General features: G+C 34.7%; 1 protein-coding gene across 1 annotated transcript in view; it reads right to left on the bottom strand.

The window, feature by feature from the left end:
• Positions 1-24,640, bottom strand: part of GABRB1 (gamma-aminobutyric acid type A receptor subunit beta1) — a gene marked incomplete at both ends in the record, with an annotated part of 378,486 nt that overhangs the window by 106,487 nt on the left and 247,359 nt on the right. The window contains one exon of the mRNA XM_080797621.1: positions 7,086-7,168. Within this exon, the coding sequence (XP_080653747.1) occupies positions 7,086-7,168 (83 nt within the window). The remainder of the gene's footprint in view (positions 1-7,085; positions 7,169-24,640) is intronic.

Here is a 24,640-nt window from a genome sequence, read left to right as displayed (position 1 = left end):
TCTAAGGAGATATCCAATGCTGCTAATTTCCTTGACAATGGGGACATAAAGCAAGGGAAGCCATGAATCATTCATGAAGTTCAATTTACTTCTGTTATTTTTGGTGTTTAGCATCCGTGAATAGACAGTGTGCAGCATGTTGTAGATGCTATTTTTAAATTATATCAGATCAGAATTAATGATTTGGCAAGCAGCAATAACGTAAGAATGATTCAAAGGCTTTGCTTGTAATTATCCTATATTTCATATTTTTCTTGTGAGTGTATGTTCATGTATTCATAACATTTTTCCTATATTCTAATATCCTTTATAAATCACAATCACTTTAGAACCAGTATTTTAGGCAAGCACATAAAGTAATTTGTTGGTGATGTAGCTAAATTAAATAAACTCTCAGAGTCCTAGATTTTAGGGCTTAAAGACGTCTTTAAGGTTGTATAATTAACTGGCTTCTCAAAGAGGAATCTCTTTTACATTAATACTGGTAGGTAGTCATTTCCAATTAATTGGAAAGTCTCTGTGGGATGGGATGTCTTTCTTTAGCAAGGACATATTTCATGAATGGTCACCTTTGTTCACTGCAAATATTTCTCTTACATTCTGCATATGCCCTCCTGTAACTTCTGCCCACCTGTGTGCTTGGTTGCTACTGTATTGTCAGGATTTACTTTGCACACAGAGCCACATATGGTCACCACTTAAGAAATGCTAGTTGAATTGAATTAAATGGGTTCAAATCAAGGACTCTGCTTGTGAGTTCTTCATCTTGACTGGGGTGCCCAGATGGTTGGTCAAACATTATTCTACATGTTCCTTTGCGGGTGTTTATGGATGAGAATAGCATTTTAATCAGCAGACTGAGTAAGTAGACTGTACTCCTTAATGTGACTGGGCCTCACCCAATCAGTTGAAGGCCCTAATGAAACAAAAAGATTGATCATCTTCAGAGTAGGAAAGAGTTCCTTCTGCATCACTATCTTTGACTGGGGACAATCAGTTTTTTTCTTGTTTTCAGGCTCAAATCGAAACATGGCTCTTCGTGGATCTCAAGCCTGCTGGCCTTCCGACTAGAACCACACCATCAAACTCTTCAGTTTGCTGACTCATACTACAGATCTTGGACTTATCCGCTTTCATAACTGTATGAGCCAACTCCTTTTAATAAATTTCTCTCCTCCTCTATCTATCTATCATCTATCTTAATATCATCATCTATGTATCATTCGTTATGTTTCTCTAGAATATCCCAACTAATACACTGGGCAACACCAAACATAAGGTTTCTTATGTTTGGAAATGGCTGTTATACCTCCCTAAAATTTTCCTTCCAGATATCTTGGTCTTATCCTCTGAAGGAAATTATCTTAATATGGCATTAAGAACTGGACACATTTCTTCACATGTGGCTTTACCAGCACAGACTTTTGTAGAACTGTTCCTATCACATGTCTGGATGCTATACTTATTTTGATTTTATTTCAAGGTATTAAATAAAGCTTAGCATTTCAGTTCTGCAAACATCACATTTTCTCAAGGTATTTTCCATAGCTAAGTTGGGCTGCTTTATTAGGTAGACACATTTTTCTTATCACTTGCTATATTTTGGACAAGGAAACAATTTTATTTTGGAAGTAATCCAACATGACTATGGCTTGACATTCTGTATACATGGTGTTACTATCAAGACATTTAAATCAATACAATGACAATATTCTGAAACTAAGAGATCGAGTAGATAGTTCATAAAATCAAATATGTTAACACAATGTCTAAGTTAAAAATTTCCAAAAATTTTTAAAAAAGAAACAAGCATAAAAATGACCAGGTATAATTAAATGTTACTTTTTTTTGATAAACTGATTGTGGTTTAGGTAGGAGGGATTTGGATAGTTAATGATTCAAGTGAAGGCCCCCTCTACCCCCGCTCCACCATTGATAGTAATTCATCATATTTACCAGCCTGTCAAAATTCTTCAAGTAATTAAAATATTCTTTTTCCCTAACTGGATCTTGGTTGACACATTTACAATCCTAAATTTTTGAGTTAGTCTTAAGGCACGAACATAAAACTGTACAAACGAAAGAATATTTCATTGTACATAAAAAAGAATCCCTGCTTTAAATTTTATCTGAAGAAATTAGAATTAGACTTATCTTCTAAAATGCAAAAGACTGGAAAAGTTTGGAGCCAAAAAATTTAGCAAACACAACCCACAGGTACTTATTGTCAGGTATGAGACTAGGTTTTCATTATTGTGTGGTGAACAAAACTTCTTCCCTTCATGGAGTTTATAATCCACAGAAAGAAAAAAAAACAATAAACAGAGAAACAAACACTACTAAGTGCTATTTGGGAAACTAACAGAATTTTTAAGGAGAATATGGGTTCCTACTTTAGTTTGGATTCTCAGGAAAGCCTCTTATAGGAGGTGCTATCATAGGTGGGAACTATAGGATTAGAGGAAATAATGGGGAAAAGCATTTCAGCCAGAAGCAACATGATGGTGAAAATAATGAGATAGAAGAAAGCTTAGTCTGCAAGAAACAAAGAATCTGTGGTGTTGGGAGTTTAGTGTAGTAAGGGAAAGATGGCTATAGATGAGAGTGGAGATATTAAAGGAGGGCAGGTCACACAGAAGTTTGAAGGTTATATTAAGAAGTATGGAGAGTTTTCTTGGTGCAATGGGAAATCTTTGAAGGTTTTTAAAGCATAGAAGTAATACGATTCAATTTACATCTTGCAAAGATCACTCCAGCTGCTGGGTAAAGAATGGGTTGGAGAGTCGGGAGTGAAAGCAAGAAGACCAATAAAAAGAAGGCCACAATGATTCAGGTAAGAAGTAATGGTGGTTCGGTGGCAGTAAGGCTGGAAGAGTGGTGGAAGGGTTTGATACATATCTTGCAAGTAGAATGGATAGTACTTGACAATAGATTGGATGGGAGGAGTGTGGGGGAAATGTTAGACATTAACACCAGGATGCTGGTTGGATAGTGCAATTAAGAGACTGGAAAGGAAACTCATCTGGGAGAGAAAAATTGAAAGTTAAGTTTTGAGCAAATTAAATTTAAAATGTCTTTGAAATATCAAGAGAGATATGCTAAAAAGAGTGCTATGTATCAGTTTGGGGTTTCGAAGATATCGGAGCTAGAGTTATAAATTTGGAGATTATTAGAATAAAGATGGTACATAAAGAGAGGCCCTTTGTAACCCTACTGAGAACACTCTCAGTGGAGGTGGGAGATGGATAAGCAGGTTCCAGGTTACAGTGGTTTAAGAAGAAGTTAGACAGCAGACAAGACATAGGCCAATCTTTAAAGCAGTTTGGAGATCAAGAAAGCAGAAAGATTAGAAAAAGCTTAAGGAGAGATGTGGGTATAGGGCAGAGGTGTTTATGATGAGAAGAGTTTTCAGCTAGTTCTCAGGCTGTGAAGAGAGGTAGCAGACAGGGTGAGGCTAAAGGTCTGGGAGAGCGAGGGTAGTAGTGTGTGTGAACTTGAGAAAATCAATTCCTAGAGGAGGCAGAGTTGGAATCCTGAACACAGGGGTCAGGTCAGTCTATACAGGGAATAGAAGTACCTCTTCCTTTGAAATACAGGGGGCTAACTCAGCATAGTGAAGATACAAGGAAGTCTAGAAGACAGATGAGACCACTAGGAGATTTCAGGCCTGAAATGGCTTCTACCTTTTTTGGGTTATAATGAGAGGTAACACTATCTGTTGAGATTTTCCTCATTTATTACTGCAGGGAATGGGAAAAGGCACTTGTATCCTTCACAACTATTACCGCAAGCTCTTTGTATACCTCCAGGAAGATTGTGGCTATCAAGCTTTCACATGATAGCTTTATTGATTTCAAATTCTAAATCCTCTTAATACTAAATTCCTTGATTACATTTTCTATGTGCCGTTAACTCCTTTTTTAGCATCCCAGGGCCAAGAAACCATTAATGGGCTCCAAGTTCAAGTAAATTTTCAATTTTACAAGCCTTTATGGCCTTTCCAATTTTACTTGACTAGATGACATTAAAGTAAAGCAAAACCTCTTTAATTTGTCTTGAAGGACATAACCAAGAAAAATATTTCCCTATCCTTGGGATGGTAATGGAAGAGAACATAAGCCAGTAAATTTTGTAAGGTAGGAAAAATTTCCACTCTGTTGGTCACAGAAGTGTGATTGCTGCAATCTTACGTTGGCAGATGTCTGCTTTATCAATCTTATCTCCCGACTCATACTAGAGCTTCTCATTTGTAATCACTTTAAAGCTCAGTTATAGTCTTCATAAACTGTCAGTTCAGGGAGAGCTATTCCAGCAAATAATGCAACACAGTTCTCTTCATGAAGAGTTAAAAAATAGATGACTGACAGATTCAGTTTTATTGGTGCTTAGCAACATATCGATTATGTACACAGGCAAAACCAAGCAAAGCTCATTCAAACTCCATATTATTGCCATATGTTACTTTCTTACTTGATGTTATTACTCTTAAACTTTAAAATCTCTTTAAAGTGGTTAATTAAAAAGGGATACATTTTAAGTAAAATATTAAGCTAAGCAATGTTGTCCTTTGAGGCCTTTGATTTTTTTTTAGGTTAACATCAATGGAATCAAGGACTACTTGGTTTCCTGCATCCACAGACTACCCTCTCTCCATAATTGCAATCATCTGACCTTTGATCTAAAGGCAAAATTCTGCTTCAGCTTCTGAGATCTAGTCTAACCTTTATCAGGGATAATTTTAGGAAATATAGACCAGTCTTTGGTTGATTCAGCATCCTAAACCTTGCTGAGAATGGTTCTAATTGGTGTTACGCTTCTAATCATTTATGTTCTGCTGCCATGCTCTCTTATTGTTTGCAAGGTTCTATGATGGAAAGTGTATCATCTGGATTTGAATCCCCACTTTATCAATATCCTTGCCCTGTGGTCTTGGGCAAGTTATTTAATTCTCTGAGGCTCAGATACATACTCTTTCAAATGTTGTTACGAATACTTACGTTATAGAGGTGTTATACTAATATCTAGCTTTTGTTTGGCAAGTAGAAGACAGTTTCGTTTTTTACCCCTTCTCCCGGGTTCCTGCCGTCATAGACTCTATATTGCACCAGTTCTCCAGGCCTGAGTTTTTGCTCTATTTTAGGTAAATATCTTTAGGGACAAGATTTCTGTGAACTGCTATTGGATTACTTCGATGACGGTCACCATCTGCCTGCATTCCTACATATTAGCTGATTTTAGGGTCCTAGTTACTATGCCCCATTGATCTATCCGGACAACTGATTGCATCTTACTGAATTCTCTCAATGATTATGATAAGCTCAGGTCATTCCTTTTTGCCTTACGTCGTTTTTATGATAACTTTGGACTATCAGGTTGCTTGGGCTTCCCCCATCCCTGCCCCACAAAAGTTATGTTTAATTTCTCCTTAATTTACAGGTATTGTTTTGGTCATTATATGATATGATAAATGGACCTAAAAGTCAACTGTTTCAGAAATGTGAACAAAGAAAATCCCCTGCTTAAAGAAAAAATATAAAACTATGATAACAGGAAAACTTGATATGCTTTATAAAATAAAATGTATATTTTGTGAGAAAATGCTGCTAATTTTAGGACTTGCAATCTACAATACAGAAACAATTCAAGTTAAAATTGATTACTTCTTAAAAAAATTGATTACATCTTTAAATGAATGGTGTAAACCAGAAAATCTTGGAATTTCAAGAGGTTGTCAAATCCTAATGCTGTCCAGCACAGAAGCAAAGGTAACAATTAGCAGAACCAATGGAAGAGGGGTCAAGTGTAAAAGCTAACCTGTATGAATGAGTAATGAATTCATCCTTCTCTTTCTATATAAGTTCTAACAGTTAAAGTTCAGCCTAATTTTATTATACGTTACTAGCCATTAATAAATAGTTGGGTTAGTATTCCATTTCTGTGGTTGGAATTTGGTTGTCATCAGCATTTAAGCCAAAAGTCACCAGCAATACTTTTTTATATTAGCATCTTTCAACCAACTTACTTATACCATGTATCTTAAAATTAGAATATTAAAAAATAGCTCATGAATGATCTTGTTCACTCCAGGTTTAGTGGGAGTAGATCAATGTGTATGTCTAAATATACAGCTCTTTCTACATAAATATCTTTATTTATTTCTAAGCCTATATATAATAAAACTAGAAAATTAATGTAATTGTTTAATACTCAGACACTGGTAAGTACATTTATTCTTTAATAATACTATACGGTCACCTGGAATTTTCCTTTGTCATTTTGCTGTTTAGATCTAGAACTATTTTGGATTACTAAATAAATATCTATTTCTCACATTACATTAAGCCATGTTATAATGCTCTGAATTACCTACTGTCACCATTCTGTGACCCCGAAAACCAGGAAATTGCCTAGGTCTGATAATCACAATAAATGGGATCAACTGCTTGTATGTTGATGGCTGAGAAACAGTGAAAGTCAATAAGAATAAATATTAATGACTAAAATATTCTAATTGTTAAGAAAGCAGTCAATGAAAAACAACCCAAGAAACAAACTAAAATCAGTCACTAGACTCAAAAAACATCAACTATTTGGCCCAAAGCACAAGCCTCATGAATACCATTTATCATCCTGTTCTTCCTGTGAAGAAAGACAAATGTGCCCAAGACTCTAACATAGTGTTTTTCTAAAAGATAACAATTTACAGTCATTCAAGTGCACAGACTATAGAACTAAAAACAATCTCACAAGGTCTTTTCATATTAAAATGTTTCTCCTCTATTATTAATGCAGCTTGGATATTAGAAGTCCTTGGTGGAAACTCCACTCTAAGGAGAAAAGCATGAGTTCGTAAGTTGTCCAGCTAAAATAAGTAGACTTTCTCTAATGGTTCAAAAATACAACTGCATTGAAATGACCCTTGAGCCACCAATGTGAGAGAAGACATCATTAGACTGTGAATCTCTTGAAAAGTTGGCAGGGGAGTGTGGCTAAGAGTATCCCAGTACAATTATTCAGTGCAAGGTTGAATTTAATTGGGTCAAGCAAGCATCCCTCTTTCTCATTCCCCTGTCCAAGGAACTTACAACTTTCAATCTCCAGAGTGCAATTCTGTTCATCCAGAGGATATCTTCGTAGGTCCATCATACATGCAGCTGTGGTTGTGATCCTGTCAGGATGAAAGAGAGAAAAGATAGCTTCATAAGGATGATGACTTTCATTTCCAGGCTTCCCAGCTCCAAATCATGTTCACCAGCTGACATCAAAATCTTGTGATGAAAATTTGTGAAGGTGAGCAGATTAAGTTCAAGTCTTTTTTTGCTTCCCACTAGGTGTGAGCTGGTTCTAGCTTATTAATCTCCATAAGCCTAGGTCCCCTCATCGATCAAAACACCTACTGCAAAGGATGGCTGAGAGAAGTAAAAGAGATAATGTGTTCAAAGCTGCTAGCCTGGTGCTCCACACTTAGTGCTCCACAAATGATGGTCATGTTACAGCTGTTATTATTCCATGGTCCTTCTTATACTTACTAGCATCTAGCAATGTCCGTGACAATATCTACAGCAAGTCTGGCCTTATGAGTAGGAGGAGATCAACACTATGCATCAAAACCTATCTCCCTCTCCTGCTATAACCTAGTAATAAAACAACAACAAAAATGACATGAATAGTAAAACCCATCCTCCATGACATTTGGGGCCTCACATTCCCCACTTTTAGAGAGATTTGTCAGATTCAGCTCTGAGACCCTCATCTACCTATACTCAGCAGGTAACATATAACCAGTAAGGAAACACTATCCTAGGAATGGTGTTCATACCATAGTTATCAGCTTCTGCTCTCCACTCAGCTTATTTGTTTATGCAAATCCCAGGACCTTGACTCTAGATATCCTACTAGGGTTTCCGTTATCTGTCCATTTTGTCTTTCCTGTACAAGTTTCTTAGCATGTGGAGTCTAAGAGTAACTTAAATTCCTATGGTTAGTCCATGCTTGCAAACATTTATTATCACTTTGGAATTGACAAAGTACTTTTCTTAAAAAAATATTACATGATCCTTCTCCAAAAGTAATGTGTAATCATAATTTAAAGAATTCAAGAGATTCAAATTTAGTTATGTTTCCTTTCTACCTTAATCCCCAAGAGCTACAATATTGGACATTTTCCATAAATACTCTGTATGCAAAAGAAGACATATGTCTTCTTAAGGGGAAACGTCTTAGATAGCAAACTACCATGTTCCCTGTTCTGAACCTTGCTTGTTTTCATTAGCAATGCATCTTGGATTTGGTTCTATGTCAGCAAATAATAAGCTGTCTTAAAAAAATTTACTACAGCAGGTTCAGCTATATGGAATAATAATAATAATAATAATAATATTTATTTTTCCAATCACATTTCAGTGGGCATTTATGTCATTTCCTATTTTTTTACTTTTACAGATGAAGATGCTCTGAGTATATTGATATACTCTACTATCTCTGATTATATCTGTTGGCTGTTTCTAGGAAGGGAATTTTTAGAAAAAATGGTATGTACACTTAAAATGATGCTACATCACCCTTCATAGAGGTTGTGCCAATTTACACTCCCCCATCAACAGTATATTTATTCAACCCAAGTATTTCTCAAACCTATTTTTTTTTTTTTTTTTTTTGTGGCTGCTAAGACAAGTCATTATTTTGGTCATTTGTGCTAACCTAACTGATACCTTCTTAAAAACATTATTAGGAAATACACTAGCTGTTTCCAATTTCTCTTTGGCTTTCCTTACCAAAAGAAAGAAAGTTTAGGGGCAGCTGGGTGGCTCAGTCCGTTGAGCAGCTGATTCTTGATTTTGGCTCATGTCATGATCTCAGGATCCTGAGATCACCCCGTGTGGGGCTCCATGCTCAGTGGGAGGGCCTGATGTAGGTTCTGTCTCTCCTTCTTCTTCGGCCCTTCCCCCAACTTGTACTCTCTTTCAAATAAATGAATAAATCTTTTTTTTTTAATAAATCTTTTTTAAAAAATGAAAGTTTAACAAGGTGAACATTTGCATGTTTCCTTTGAAGCCTGTCTTAGACAGGATGTTGGTCAATCTAATCAGATTTATTGGAGCGTTATATAAGAGCAAAAGGAATTTCAAAATTCAATTAAAAATTTCTTTGAAGTATTTTACAAAAAATATGAAGACTAGTTGTATTCCAGAATTTAGCACATAAAAGTATTTTCTAGATGCCTTATTTCTCCCCACTCCCATTATCACATGGGATAATTAATTTTTTCACTTAATAATATATCATGAATATCTTTTGTTGTCAGAAAATACAGTTCTACAACATTATTTTTATGGCCTGCATAGTACCTCAAACACCCTCAATGAGATGACACAATGAATATTTAAAATGCTTTAAAAATCACCTATCTACTTCACTATATTCTTTGTTTAATAGCTGCTTATGAATTAAAAATTCAGGAGGATATGATCATTTCCTATAAATTAATAATGTGGTCAGGCCTATGATCCTATGACAGCCAGTAATTCTCAACCAGGGATAATTTTTCCCTACAGGGACATTTGGCAATATCTGGAGACATATATTTGATCATCAGACTGCGAGCAGAGGCTTGCTGCTGGCATCCAGTGGGTAGAGGCCAGAGATGCTGCTAAACATACATTGCCCAGGATAGCACCCAACAATAATGAATTACCTATTCCAAAGTGTCAGTAGTGCCAAGGTTGAGTAACCCTGCTACCATGGTGGTTTTCAAATATTTTTCCTCTGAAGACAATTTTAATAAAATGAAATCTTCCAGAGAACCTCAATATATAAAATACAAATGAAATGAGACCATGTTTTGTTAATATAAAATTGTCTTATAAATTCAAATGTTGACCTCTATTTTAATGGGCACAGAAATTTGAAGGCAGGGAGTACAATGAGAATTATGGTCTTAAATCTCTCTCAGCACCAGTTATTTTTGTGCTGAGTTTTATTTGTATAGTATCAAACTATCCTCATAAAGAAGGACACATTTGCTTCTAAAATCTTTCTTGACTGGCCATGGGCTTCCTTGAATTGGTAGGGCGGAACCCCCAGGTGATAAAGGAACCTCCTCTATACTCAATCACTCCTTTGTGAAGGTTCAGATACATCTGTAGATGGTTGGACTCTAGTAGGTGTTTAATTATGGATTAAAGGGAAGCTTTACTTGTTGCTTTATGCTCTGCATAAGTTAATCTGATAGCAAAAGTTAATACTATGACGGTCTTGAATGCATTAAAATGTAGCATAGGATGCATTACAGTGTGCATTCTTCTTATTATAGTTTAAAATGATAATATTTAAAAATCAAGTTTTTAAAAATAAAATATTTATGGAACTATGGGATATCTTTAGGAATACTTGGGAACATCATTTGAGTCCTGTTGGTCAGCCTATCCCATTTAATTGACCTCATTTCCAGACATGTGTCCTCAAGTGAGTGAACCACATCATATCAGAATAAGGACATGCATTGAAATCTTTTGTTGAACCACTGATTCACAAGTTGTGAGGCTCTGGAATTTTTACAAAGCAACTTGAAAAACCAACAAAGCATTGTATATAAATGAACAACAAATGTTTCATGGGTATGTGTACTAGAGTTGTGAGTGGTTTAAAAAAAAAAACCTTCTATAAAGCATAACTAAATTTACTGTTGCTGTTTGTTATGATCAATCCATTAAGCAATCAATAGATTTAATATCTAATTGATAATCACCTTGTTGTACAGTTTTAATCACACCAGAGCCTTGCTCACGATCTGATGATTTTTCTTTTTCTTTTCTTTTCTTCTTTTTTTTAAAGATTTTATTTATTTATTTGACAGACAGAGATCACAGGAGGCAGAGAGGCAGGCAGAGAGAGAGGAGGAAGCAGACTCCCTGCTGAGCAGAGAGCCGGATGTGGGGCTAGATCCCAGGACCCTGGGATCATGACCTGAGCTGAAGGCAGAGGCTTTAACCCACTGAGCCACCCAGGCGCCCCGATCTGATGATTTTTCAACGAGTATCACCTGGGCCAGTTTCCTTCTGCCTCAAGTTTCATTTTGAAACCAAGGAAAGTTAAGTAATCACAACTGAAAAAGGGAAAGAATCATGACAGCTCTAGGAACTTGAGCTGTGAAAAGTGTCTGACTTTCTCTTAAGAACTTGACTTTAGTGAAATAACTTCCTTCTTGGGATCTATCTGTTCCAAATTTCAAATTCTCCAGAGGATTTCATTGGCTCAACTTGGATTAGGTGTCAACGCTTCCAAAATTGTTTAGTAAGAGCTAGAAAGAAAGTTGCGCTTATACAAATGTTGTCACCAGGGACTCACAAAGAGTCTCTTACCTCAGGAAAGAAGGAATCATTGAAGCTCAGACAGGGACCCCTACAGGCATAGGAATTCGTAAGTTTATGTTATGGCCTGTAGAAATGCATGCAACTGAGTATTGACCTCTGCTAATTTAAGGGTTTGGCATTTCTAGATTTTGAAATACTTATGGCTAAGTGAGTAGAGTGTCCTGAGCTCTTTGTGAGAAAAAAATTACTGAGCAAGAATTCCTAGGATCATCAGTAAAAAGAGAGATGTCTCTGGGTAGCAGCTCTTCTGTCTTCTGAGTGAGAAGCAACAATGAATACCTCTAAGAATGACTGCTCTGATGTTTCCATTTGTTCACTTTGCCAAATGTGGTTGCTCAATAGTGGTTAGTCACCTCTACAATTGATTAAAACATCCATATAGAAATGTACTCACAGTGTGGCTGAAGCCGACTGAAATCCTAAATCTTCTACGGAATGTAAGGTGCCAAAAATTGCAAAACTGAACGGGTTGAGAGCTTCAAGACCGAAGTGATTTTTGAATTTTGTTTTTAACTTTCAAACCCAAGTCATTCATTCTGAGTGTGTGAAAACATTATTATTGGTTGATAGCAAATGAAAGTACAATGGAGTAGAACCAGCTAAAGGTAAAAGCATTAACTGACTGTTTTTCTGAACACAGACTTCCCAGAGATACAGATTCATGAGAGCGTAACATTCATCTGTCTTCTTTCAAAGACCTTTCAAATGGCTTACACTATAATCCAATTTATTGACATTTTGAAGGTTAGGTCAGAACACTATAATAGGCCATTAGATAGAAACTATGGTTCCGTGAGACTTTGGACTGAATGGGAATTATGTTGCTGTAGTATTCATTTATTAAGGTGTATATTCCATGACCACTGACCTTAAGGTCACTGTAATTGCAAATCATGTATATTTGATGTCTAAGGGTAGTATGACTCTCATTGCTGAAAAAATACAATCCAGGAAGTCTTGGCCTACAAACAGATTAAAACCCATTCTTCCCCACACCCACAAGTACATAAATATACATATGGAGAGGGCCCTTTTGCAAGTAAGAATGTAAACTCAAGTTAAGCTCAAGTTAATGAACAAATATTACTGAGAATTTCCTATAATCTTCAACTCTGTAGTGGCAAACTCCCTGTAGAACAAAATTATACTATTTAATAGAATTTATATGAAAAAAATAGGAGGAAGGAGAAAGGAAAAAGAGCCTGAAAGTGCTGAATCAAAATTACACCCCCTACGATTGGTGAGATGGATGGTAAGTAGCAGTGATAAGGTAGATATCAGTATGACTTAGGAATGTTGGTTTGAAGAATGGCCTTTTTAGTCTCTGAGCTGCATCCTTAATCCATGTCAGGCATATCACCCAAAGAAACTGATGAGGGAAGATGGGTGGGTTAGCCTGAGTCATAACCAGTGAGTACACAGATCTTCTTCCTTAGCTAACACTTAGTGAATGGTGAAAAGAATATGTATTATTTTCATAGTTGGCACCAAATTTTATTTTAGGTAGGCTACTATGGTTATGAAAATGCCTTGGTATTTGAAGGTGAGAACCTGAGGCTGTGAGACATGAAAGATAAGAAAATGAAAGGAGAGGGGCTCAGTCTTTAAGCGTCTGCCTTTGGCTAAGGTCATGATCCCAAGTTCCTGGGATGGAGCCCTGTATCATGTTACCTGCTCAGCGGGAAGCCTGCTTCTCTCTCTCCCGCTCCCCCTGCTTGTGTTCCCTCTCTAGCAGTCTCTCTGTAAAATAAGTAAATAAAATAAAAAAAAAAAAGAAAAAGAAAATGAAAGGAGATAAACTGCTATGTGAGATTTAAGAGTAATTTATGTGTGTAATTTAAGTATATTGTTTAATCTTAAATCTTAAGATTTAAGAGTAATTTAAGTAATTTAACTTTAAGAGTAATTTAAATGATGAAGTAGCAAAATTTAAAAAAAGTTATATTTAATATTCAATTAAAAATTTTTGCATTACTATGATAATCAATTTTCTCCACACCTCAGTCAATACCAAGACACACACATACACACATGCAGGGTAAAGCCTTCTGTAAATGTTTTATTTTTATTCTTGGAAAGGGCTGGATCCCGTATCTTGACAGCATTCATAGAACAGTACTCTATAAATCAAACCAATTCAATGAAAGCCAAGATTCTAAGTCATAGATGATAAAATCATGTAAGCCCTTTGGGAAACCTCAGGAATTCTGGAAAGGCACTGGACTCCCACAAATAATGGATTGTGGGTTTAAGCTACTTTTAAATAGATCTTAAGGGACAGATTGATTTTAGCTAATACTGTGCAGGAATCTTATATGATGGACACTATGCTAAGCACCATGCAGATTATATTAGTTTCCTATTGATGTTGTAAAAAGTTACCAAAAATTTAGTGGCTTAAAACAACACAGATTTATTCTCTTCCATTTATGGAGGGGAGAAATCCTAAAATCAAGGTTTTAACAGGGCTGTGTTCCTTCTAGATTCTCTAAGGGAGGATCTATTTTCTTGCCTTTTTCAGCTTCTAGAGGATGCTTGCTTTCCTTGGCTCATGGCCCCTTCCTCCATCTTCAAAGACCATCATTCTAATCTCTGCTTCTGTCTTCACATCCCCTCACTCTCTGACTCTCCTGCCTTCCTTTTAAAGAACCCTTGTGATTGATTACACTATATACATCCAGATAATCCAGGATAATCTCATCTCAAACTCTTAAATTAATCACACCTGTGAAGTCCTGTTGACTCATAAGGGATCATTTTCACTGGTCCTAAGAATTAGGACATGGACCTCTTTGGAGGGCCATTATTCTGACTGCCACACATGCATTATTTAATTTATTATTTACAGCTGCATTATTATGTTGATGTCATTTTTTATGCTATTTTCAAAGATGAAGAAACTGACACCTAATGGGGTTAAGTTTACATAATATGTAAGTGGTAACATCGGGATTCATATTCAGATAGGCTAGACTCATGATCTGAGGTTTATTTTCTCCCAGTTACTATATTCAGGCCAGATAATTCTAAGCAGAGAGCAGTTGGTTCAGTGTAGGAGTTATTTCTCCTATGGACAGTAAAATACATTTAAAAAAATTAAGAGTTGACCTTACCACATATATATATATGCAATGTTCATTATCAGTAATGACTCATCAGTACTTCAGAACATACTTTACCCAATTAATAATAAGTATACAAATGATAGAGGATGCACCAGGAATCAGGCAATCCTGTAAGCATCAAGGCTACAATGGTGAAAAATATCCAACTCACTTTCATGCTGTCATAATTTGGGAGGCTGGTTGTTTTTAGTACCATCAGGTCTCAGAAGATAGAAGATAAAACCACTGTCTATTGATTTCACAAAATAGCCACATATGGTATGCTTACTTCTCAATTGGGTAAGCCATCTTTGCCATTTTTCTAGAGATGCAAGTATCTTACATCAGAGAAATGTTTATCTTATCAACAGAAGATAAGATTCTAAGATGCCAAGAAAGCATGAAAATCACTCAGGAGGAATAGAGTTCAATCCTACACTTAATTCATTGCTGGCAATTTGGACAAAAGATGCCTTAGCCTGGGTTGGTGATGCTCTAAGAAGAGAGGTGTTATGGAGGTAGACGCAGTGTGGAACAGATAAAGAGAAGAGTGATATTATATGCACACATAAGTTCAATGATTGGTACATGGTAGTCACACAATTCACCCTAGCTATTATTATGTGCTTCTAAATAAATAAATAAATAAATGTAAGATTACTGATACAAATACAATACAAATACATTGTAAGATTAATGCATGGTCATGATAAAACATCTGGGAACACAGAAAATTACAGATAAGAGAATACAAATGACACATAATCTTATTACTACAATCTCATTAATTTCCTTTCTTCTACATATATTGTTTAGCAAAGTAAAATTAGACTATATTGGACAATTTACTTTGCTGTTTTTTGGTTAACCTTGAAGGTAGGAATTTTCGTAAGTTCGCAATAGTCTCCATGAACATGCTTTGAATGGATATTCAAGATCTTGTTATACAGATAACTTGTGATATTGAGCCATTCCTCTTGGATGACATCATTAGTTACTCTTTAATTATGCTTTAAAAAATCCATGCTGAATAAATAGCATTCTCATGGCTACTCTTACATTTTTACTTTTCATTTTTTGATTCCAGGTTTCTGCTTTCTTTTCTCCCTCTGTTTTCACTTTCACTGCTGAATGTTAATGACACCCTCCTTGGTGCATTCCCAAGCAGTTGTTTTCAGGTAATTAGGTACATACCAAATGTTGTGTAAATGGGCTCATTTTTATTCATTTCTGTCAGGCTAGGGTGATTCATGAACCACTTTGTGAATATGAAAAGCTGTTCATAAATTAGAGAGTCCTGGGGCAGGGGAGCAAAAAAAAAAAAAAAGGTAATAATAGGGCAAGAGTAATTAATAGACCCTTGTCAAGCATCCTGTACCAACTTTAGTCATCTTTTACCTTAGATATCTGGCTGAGTTTAAGACAGACTATTTTTCCCAAATATATCACTATTTTCATATAGCAGTGGAGTATAAGACCATCCTTTACATTTCTATTATGTATAATATTTCCTAATAATGAGTAGCTGAGATCTGTGTTATGGGGCTGAAAAAATATGGCTACCTCTTCCAAATCGAAGCATTTTTATTTTCATTATATTGATCATCAGGAATTTCTGTGATGGACTGTGAAGAACTAAAATGATAACTCACACTTAAACAATGAGAAAGGACTTAAAAATTGAAGTCAAAGTCAAAGTCAGATGTTTACCTCGAATGGAAGGCTATGACTTGGTAATCAATAAGTGCAAATTAGTTAAACAAGGAATCAGACAGAATTAGGAGGTAAAGCAAAGTTATGGATCTTTCACAATTATTAAGTTTTTTTGTGGTATATGTGAAGTGAAAATATAGATTTTTTGTTTGTTTCCAGTTTTTATGTAAATTCTAGTTAGTTAACATATAGGGTAATATTGGCTTCTGGAGTAGAATTTAGTGATTCCTCACTTACATATAACGTCCAATGCTCATCATAACAAGGGCCCTCCTCTTAAAACCCATCACCAGTTTAGCACATCTCCCCATCCTCCTCACCTCCAGCAACCCGCAGTTTGTCTCTATTGTTAAGAGTCTCTATGGTTTGCTTTCCTCTTTTTTTCTCCCCCTATGTTCATCTGTTTCATTTCTTAAATTTCACAAGTGAAATCATATGGCATTTGTCTTTCTCTGACTGACTTATTTCACTTAACATAATACACTCTAGTTTCATTCACACTGCACGTGGCAAGATCTCATTCTTTTTGATGGCCAAGTAATATTCCATTGTGTGTGTGTATGTGTGTGTGTGTATATATACACTATATATATACACCATATTATATATATATATATATATATATATATATATCACCTCTCCTTTATCCATTCATCAGTTGACAATTAATAATTTTTTGACTTATTTGCAAATTTGCTCTGTTGCTTTGCTGTATGATGGTTTCTCCCAAAACAAAGAGCTCACACATTTACTGAAAGGTAATCAGAGTAATCTTGAAATAGCATTTCTGATGGAGTAAAATAAGGTTCAGCAGTGATACAGCATTAATATACTATAATGTCTTAGGACAATGGCTTTATGCTGAGAAAAATATAAAACAAAGTAAGACCCAAAGGGAATATAAGTTAAGACAGGAGTATACATCATACAAAGTTTCCAGCTCCCTATCTCAGTAGAAAAGCAGGGCTTGGGCCATCATTCTTTTCCTTTTTAAAATACATAATACTCTGCAGATCCAACCATGTCAAAGAAAAATATGGAGAGAGAAGAAAAAAAGGAGGAAAACCAAGAAATAGACTCTAAACTCTAGAGACCACAGTGATGGTTACCAAAGGGGAGGTGGACGGAGGGATAAGTTAAACAGGTGATGAGATTAAGGAGTGCACTTGTGATGATGTGTTGTATATAAATATTGAATCACTAAATTCTACTCCTGAAACTAATATTATACTGTTAACTAACCAGAATTTAAGTAAAAACTTGAAAAAAAAGTTAAGCTAGTTGAGAGGTGATTGTGTATTCTGAAAGACAAAAATAGGAAGAGGATTTTATATATTTCTAAGTTATTGAAAAAGCATTCCAGATACTGCAATAATAAAATATAATAAATAAAATAGTGAAATAAAATATTATCTTTTGTCCCTGTGCTTTTATAAGCACAAATTCCCAAAATGGAGCTACAAAATAAAATAAGGTTTCTTTTCTATTCATTTTATTATGTATGTATGGCCCAGCCATTCTACTTTAAGATGCATACTCACTTATACACAAGGAGACGAAGATAAAGTATTTATCAAGGACTCCTTATAATAGCAAAAACAGTTAAACAGCCCAACTGTCCAGCAAAGCAAAAGGGATACATAACTCTAGTGTATAGGCTGTGGACTACCTGACAGCACTTCAAATGAAAGAACTAGATCTACATGTATAAACATGGGGCTATCTCACATAATGTTATGTGAGGAAAAAAAATAGAAAGGATGCCTATAAAAAGCTACATATACAATGGAATATGACTCAGCCATAAGAATGAAATGCTACCATTTGCAATGACATGAACGAACCTAGAAATTATTATGCTAAGTGAAATAAGTCAGTCAGAGAAAGACCAATACAATATGATTTCATTCATAAGTGGAAATTAAGAAACAAAACAAATGAGCATAGGGAAAAAAGAGAGAGAGAGAAATCAAGAAAAGGACTCTTAACTATAGAGAACAAACTGATGGTTACCAGAGGGGAGGTGGGTGGGGGGATGGGTGATATAGGTGATGGGGATTAAGGAGCACCCTTGTTGTGATGAGAACTGGGTGATGTATGGAAGTGCTGAATTACTATATTGTACACCTGAAACTAATACTACACTGTATGTTAACTAACTGGAATTTACATAAAAACTTGAAAAAAATAAAATTTTATGAGATCAAATTATATGTCTTAGGAAATCACAGGTGTGTATGTGTGCAGTAAAATAAAAAAAAAAAGTATACATTGAATTCATAAACAGCAATTTGGGCATAGTAGTGTCTCAGCAGGGAGGGGTAGGGGAAGGAGAAGCAGTAAGATGAGATGAGTTGTATCAAGTTCTGAAAGTTTTCTTACCCTTCCTCCATCTTTTCTTCTCTCTCTGCCTTCCTTACTCCCCTCCTCTTTCCCCTCCTTTGTCCCTATATCTGAATAGATAAATCTTCAAATAACCCGCCTACACTCTTATTTTAAATGTTGTTTTAAATTAGGTATAGCCGCCTTCCTGTCCCTCCCCTAGAATTACTATTAAAAAGTAAAGGAACACAAAGTATACCTTTCCTTCACATCCTCTATACCTAATTGGCAATTAGCAGTGGACGATGATTATAATCTTCTGAAATGAGTCCCGTCAGTTAAGAGACCTATCAGCTTACACAGATTTCCTCACATATATATCATTTATATAACATATATATCATATGTATTTCCTCATATATTTCTCATCACAATTTGCAATTATACATCTGTTTGTTTGATTACTTGTTTCTTGCGTGGCTGCTTGAATAGATGGTAAGTGCCACAGGGGGAAATCACCTCTTAATGATTCATTTACCGGTGTCCAGCCCAGTGTCTGGCACAGAATGAAGGTGTACATTAATGGAATTAATATGCAACTTCAGGAAACACTGAAATCATTACTTCTCTAGAGAAGAGAGAAAAAGACCACTGTGCTGTTTTTATTAAAAGGCTATCAATGTTGCTTGGGATACAGATTGAAAATAAAGATCATTTTCCCCATGCCAACTCAATTTCTTATTAAAAAATCATTTGGGGGTCATTTGCTAAGTAAACAGCCAGAGGCTGTTGTCAGTTGGATAATTTTTTAGAGCCGCGAAACTTCTTTGACGGATGCTTAAATTGAGCCCTATGTCAGAGGCTGTCTCATTTGCTAGGATTTTTGCCTTGTGAGGGAAGAGTGACCATATGACTAGTATTTGCATTAAATAATCCAAATGTAGATACAGGTTCGCAGACACCCTCTTGCCTTGCTACTGAGAGAACTTACACACTAGGTCTAAAGGTACAAAAAGTTGGTTTCCTTTCCAGAAGCAAAATGTGGACTGTCATTACCACATAGGTGAATGGAAGGGGACTTCAGTGTTTAGTCTGTGTCAGATTTCTCTCTAGTGATTGGTGAGTAGGCCAGGGAATGGACTTTTTCTATGTGAAAAGCAAGAATTTACATGGTTTGAGATTTCTGTTTTTAATCATTAAAACACTAAATTTACACCAGTATCATTAGAATGCTAGCTTCATAGGCAGTTAATAATTAATAATTTAGGTTGTCTGGCTGATTTTTCAATTTAAAAAGTGAAGAAAAATGAAGGAATGTTTAGATAACCTAGAACTGAAGCATACATGGACATAAAGGAAGAAACTTAAAAATAGGTTGTAATAAGGGATAACATGCTGTTGTTCTTATGTATGTAAATTATGTATAAATAGCATAAGTGCAATTCTAACTATCATCATCATTCTCCATTGAATATTAGCAATGCACATTTACCTCTGTTTATTTCCATTTACACTGAAATCCTTAATTGATGGTTATACCTGAAGAAGGTTATGATTAATTTCTTAAAAGACAAGTGCAATCAAATTACATAATTCAAAGGACTTTTTTAGAGTAGTCCTTCCTTTTTAAAAAAAGAGACTCTGGAAATTCAGAGTAAATTAATGTATTTTACTCCTAGTATACCCTGTCTCACCACCACCTGTCAAACTAAAAAAAATAACATAACAAAAATACCCTAAATGAACTTTACTCAGAAAGGATACGTGAGCACATACATGGGTTGTGAAGTTAAAATATTTCCTTCCAAACAAGGGAAATGATGTATATAGTTTTGCTTATGTTGCCTTAAACATAAAGTGATTTCTCTGACCATTAACCTCGAGAATAATAAAATTCATTATGATCATTTTCAGGTTTCTGGAAACCTGAATGTTCCAGTGAACTCTGGTAATTAATTACTTGAACAAAAGACTGTTTAAGCAGCTTGACCATTTAAATGAATAAACAAATGGTATAGCCCTCTAATCCAAAAACTGTATGAATTTCTTCAAAAGACACCATAAGAAAATGAAAATGCAAGTGACAAACTGCAGGAAAATATTTGCAAATTAAATATCTGATAAAAGATTTGCATCCAGAATGCACAGAGAAGCTCTTACAGTTCAGTAATAACGCAAGCCGATGTTTTAAAGGGTAGATCTGAATAGACATTTCATCAGCGAAGGCATATGAATAAGCCCATGGAAAGGTGCCCAACGTCATGAGTTATTAAGAAATGCAAATGAAAACTGCAGAGAGAACCCTACCGGCTCACCAGAATGACTGTAATAAAAAAGATAGGAAGTACCAAGCACCGGTGGAAAGGTTGAAAAGCTGGAATCCTCATACATTGCTGGGAATGTAAAAAATGCAGCCACTTTAAACCAGTTTGGCGGTTCCTTTAAAAGTTAAACATGCTTGCAGGGAACCTGGGTGGCTCAGTCAGTTGAGTGACCAACTTCTGCTTTCAGTTCAGATGGTGGTCTCAGGGCCCTAGGATCAAGGCCCCTCCTTGATCTTGGTACTTCAGGTCTGGATGCAAATCTTTTATTGGATATATATGAATCTTGTACCAGTACTCATCATTACTATTACAGTAAATGGTACATTTGAAAACATTCAAGACTTATAATATCACTTATGTAAACAGAAGGTATTACTGATAGAAGAGAGTGTAAATAACATCTCCCTCTTAAGAGTCATGTCTCAATATTTCACATTCAGATTTTCTACACATCAACTACTTTATTTAATAGGGAAATTTACATGTTGCATATAATACTGCAAATAGAAATATGAGAAGGTAGAGTATGTACTTTGCTTATATTATTTCCCCAAGTCTTCACGGTATCCTTCTATGTTGGGAATTGTTTTTGGGTAAGAAAAAAATCTCTCACATTAGAGGAGGAAATCACATTATGACCATAGTTTTGTGTTTCTTTGTTGACTCTGGACCTGTGGCAAAAGCATAGATCTGAATTTACAAGCGCTTTATGTGTATTTGTATCTGTAATTCAAAAAGGCCTACTGTAGGGAAACTTGTGAAAGATTTTGGAATGAACCAGAAAGATTACCAGATGTCTTGTCTAGTAGTTAAGATTATCTCACTTTTCATTGTCTAACAGCTATTTTGCAACTCTATACACTGTAGAAAAACAATGCAAACAATTCTTATCCATTGAAGTGCAATGGTACTTGATTATTGCCCTGTGAATAATTGGTCAATTTTGTCAGTTTGCATCTATTTGTAAATTCTTTTCAGTGTGCTGTGTCTTTTCAGTATATTTTCCCCTTGAATTCTCCTTTGAACTGGATATAACATCTTAACTACTTCTTTCATTAATTGAGTTGTTGAAATCTTTGACACACGTTTGTTCCTTATTCTTATATGATTTTTATGTTTGAAATGGTTGTCCTTCAACAGTTTGGGTGGTAATCTATCAAGATGATCAATGGATTTACCCAACAGAGCCAGGTAACATGTGTTACCAGAAAAGGAATCTTCCAGGCGACTTACGCTCAAGCAGATCTTTTTCTTGGCTCTCTTGGGTGAAATATGTATTTACTGATTTACTGATATATATATTTTATATATATATAAAATATATATATCAGTATATATAATATATATATGTATTATATATATACATGTATATATATAATACATATACTGAAATATGTATTTACTGATTTACTGATTTACTAAATATGTATTTACTGATCCATTTTAAGATGAAACATAAGAATGTAACTTTGTTGATTCTGTTTCTCTTTTTATTCCCTCATACTGATTTTTTGTTTTATTTTTGTTTCTTGTTTGTTTATGGCCAGTACAGTATTCCCCACTGGTGATAGCAATGATTGGGAATCTGGGTTCATGGTCTGACCTTTTAATGATTTCTGTAAATAAGTTAATGGATTATAGAGTTAGAGTTCTATACTCTGTTGGATGAGAGACACTAGAGAGTCTGGTTTGTTAGTCTTTTTGTTTGTTTTATTTGTCCATTTAGAGCTCAAGTCAGTTAAGAATCTTGTGCTCAGTGCTGTCAAAAGCAGCTAATGAATGTCTGGACCATAAATTTCTTTGTTTCTATATTATTCCTTGACCTGTGGCAGAAGTATAGATCTCAATTTATAAGCATCTTTGTGTCTCTGTATCTGTAATTCAGAAGGGCCTTTACCTTTCACTATAGGAGAGTATTAATAAATTAGATTATAAAGCCTTTTATATGTCCTGACTGGTTTATTTAGATAAATAAGTGCTAATCAAAATCAAATATTCCTAAATTACTAGAAAATAAGGAAAACATAATACTAATATTTTAAAAATTCTAGCCTTAAAATATTTTCTTAGAGAAGCTAACGTAGAAATATTTTAAGGATCTAAGTTCACCTAATTAAGATAAATATTTGGTCAATGGATTTAGCTCAAGAATTTTGGTTAATATAAAACAGGTATACCTTTTCTGTTTTATTAAGTAAAATGCAAGCATACATTTTATTATACTTTTGTTTGCTTTCCTTAAACTCATAAAAGTTTACTGACAATTAAGTTAATATAATTAAATATTATACAATATTTAAGATTATGAAAAATATAAATTTGTGTTCAAATAAATTGAATCATTATTCTGACAAAGTTTATTTCAACAACAATTATGTTTCATAATATGTCATCATGAAGATAATTTTCACATATCTAGCTTAAAGTCTTGGACTGATACTGAGTTAATTAATGGATAATCATTATTGATAATTTCTAAGTAAATAGAATAATATTAATTTCTGAACATAATTTTACATTTATATTTGCTTCTTATATTTTATGCTATGGACTGGCCATATCTTTGAGGATATTAATGAAAATGTTTATTTTTGTCACTTTAAAAAGATATTAAAAGGATATATATGCCTGTAAAAAGTTGTGTTATATGTGTTCATGAGCTCTGCTAGTCTCCTGAGATACTTATGTTAGATAGATAGTTTTCAATACCCAAGTTTTTTTTTTTTAAATAAAATATACATTTATTTCTTTGGTTAAAAGTTATAATTAATAGGACTAGCTAAGCCTATTCCAGGAGTAATGGTGACAAAGAAATACATCTGTATTTGTGTCTTCATTCCTTCAGTCAAGGAAAAAAGGGTAGTTTTTATCCTAAGACCTAAAGTGGTTTTCAAATTCTTTCATCTCCTGATACATTTACACTTTAAGTCTCAATATTTACTACATTTGAGATTAAAACCGAGGAAAAAATTTAATACATATTTATTGATTCATTTTAAGAGAGCAGTGATGAATGCATGGTATGGTGACATCTTAATGTTATTATAAAAATATTTCTGAGTAGTTCTGACTATATAGACTCCTTTATAAAGAAGCAGTGTGCTAAAATGAGGAGTATCTGTTCCAAAATATGAAAAAGCATGATAAAGAACAAACTTGGGAAGTGAATTTTATTGCCTCGATTTCTAATAACTGAATCTGACAATAAGCTATGAAATGTGTTAAAATTTTAGAAAAGTTCAACTAATGTAGATGAGTTTGCTTATTGATTTACTGATTAATGACTTTCTCTACAATGTGAAAACTATTCTTTATCTTCTGTGTAATGGGCTACTTAGTAAACATTCTATCTTATTTTTCTGTGCTTTATATTTACTTTAACAAATCCTTGATTATTTAAGAAGAAGAAGAAAAAAAACCAAATCTAGCACCAATGACCCTATCTTAATCAAATATTCCAGGGTGCCTGGATGTCTCAGTTGGTTCAACATTCAACTCTTGATTTGGGCTCAGGTCATGATCTTAGGGTCTTGAGATCAAGTCCCATGTTGGGTGCAGCACTCAGTGGGAGTCTGCTTGAGATTCTCTCTCTCCCTTCTCCGAAATAAATAAATAAATAAATAAAATCTTTTAAAAAATGTTCAAATCTCTGAAAACTCTTTTGATGGGCCGTTCTTAACTCAGATCGTATATATCTACATCCATATCTACACATACACTGACACCTACACCTGCATTTATTATATCTTTTACATGTAAAACTATCTGTTGGTTTTCACAGAGGACCTCTGAAAAAAATCGCAAA

This window comes from Martes martes, assembly GCF_963455335.1.
Source record: "Martes martes genome assembly, chromosome: 2".
NCBI classification, from domain to species: domain Eukaryota; kingdom Metazoa; phylum Chordata; class Mammalia; order Carnivora; family Mustelidae; genus Martes; species Martes martes.
This window is presented reverse-complemented; position numbering and strand designations above follow the sequence as displayed.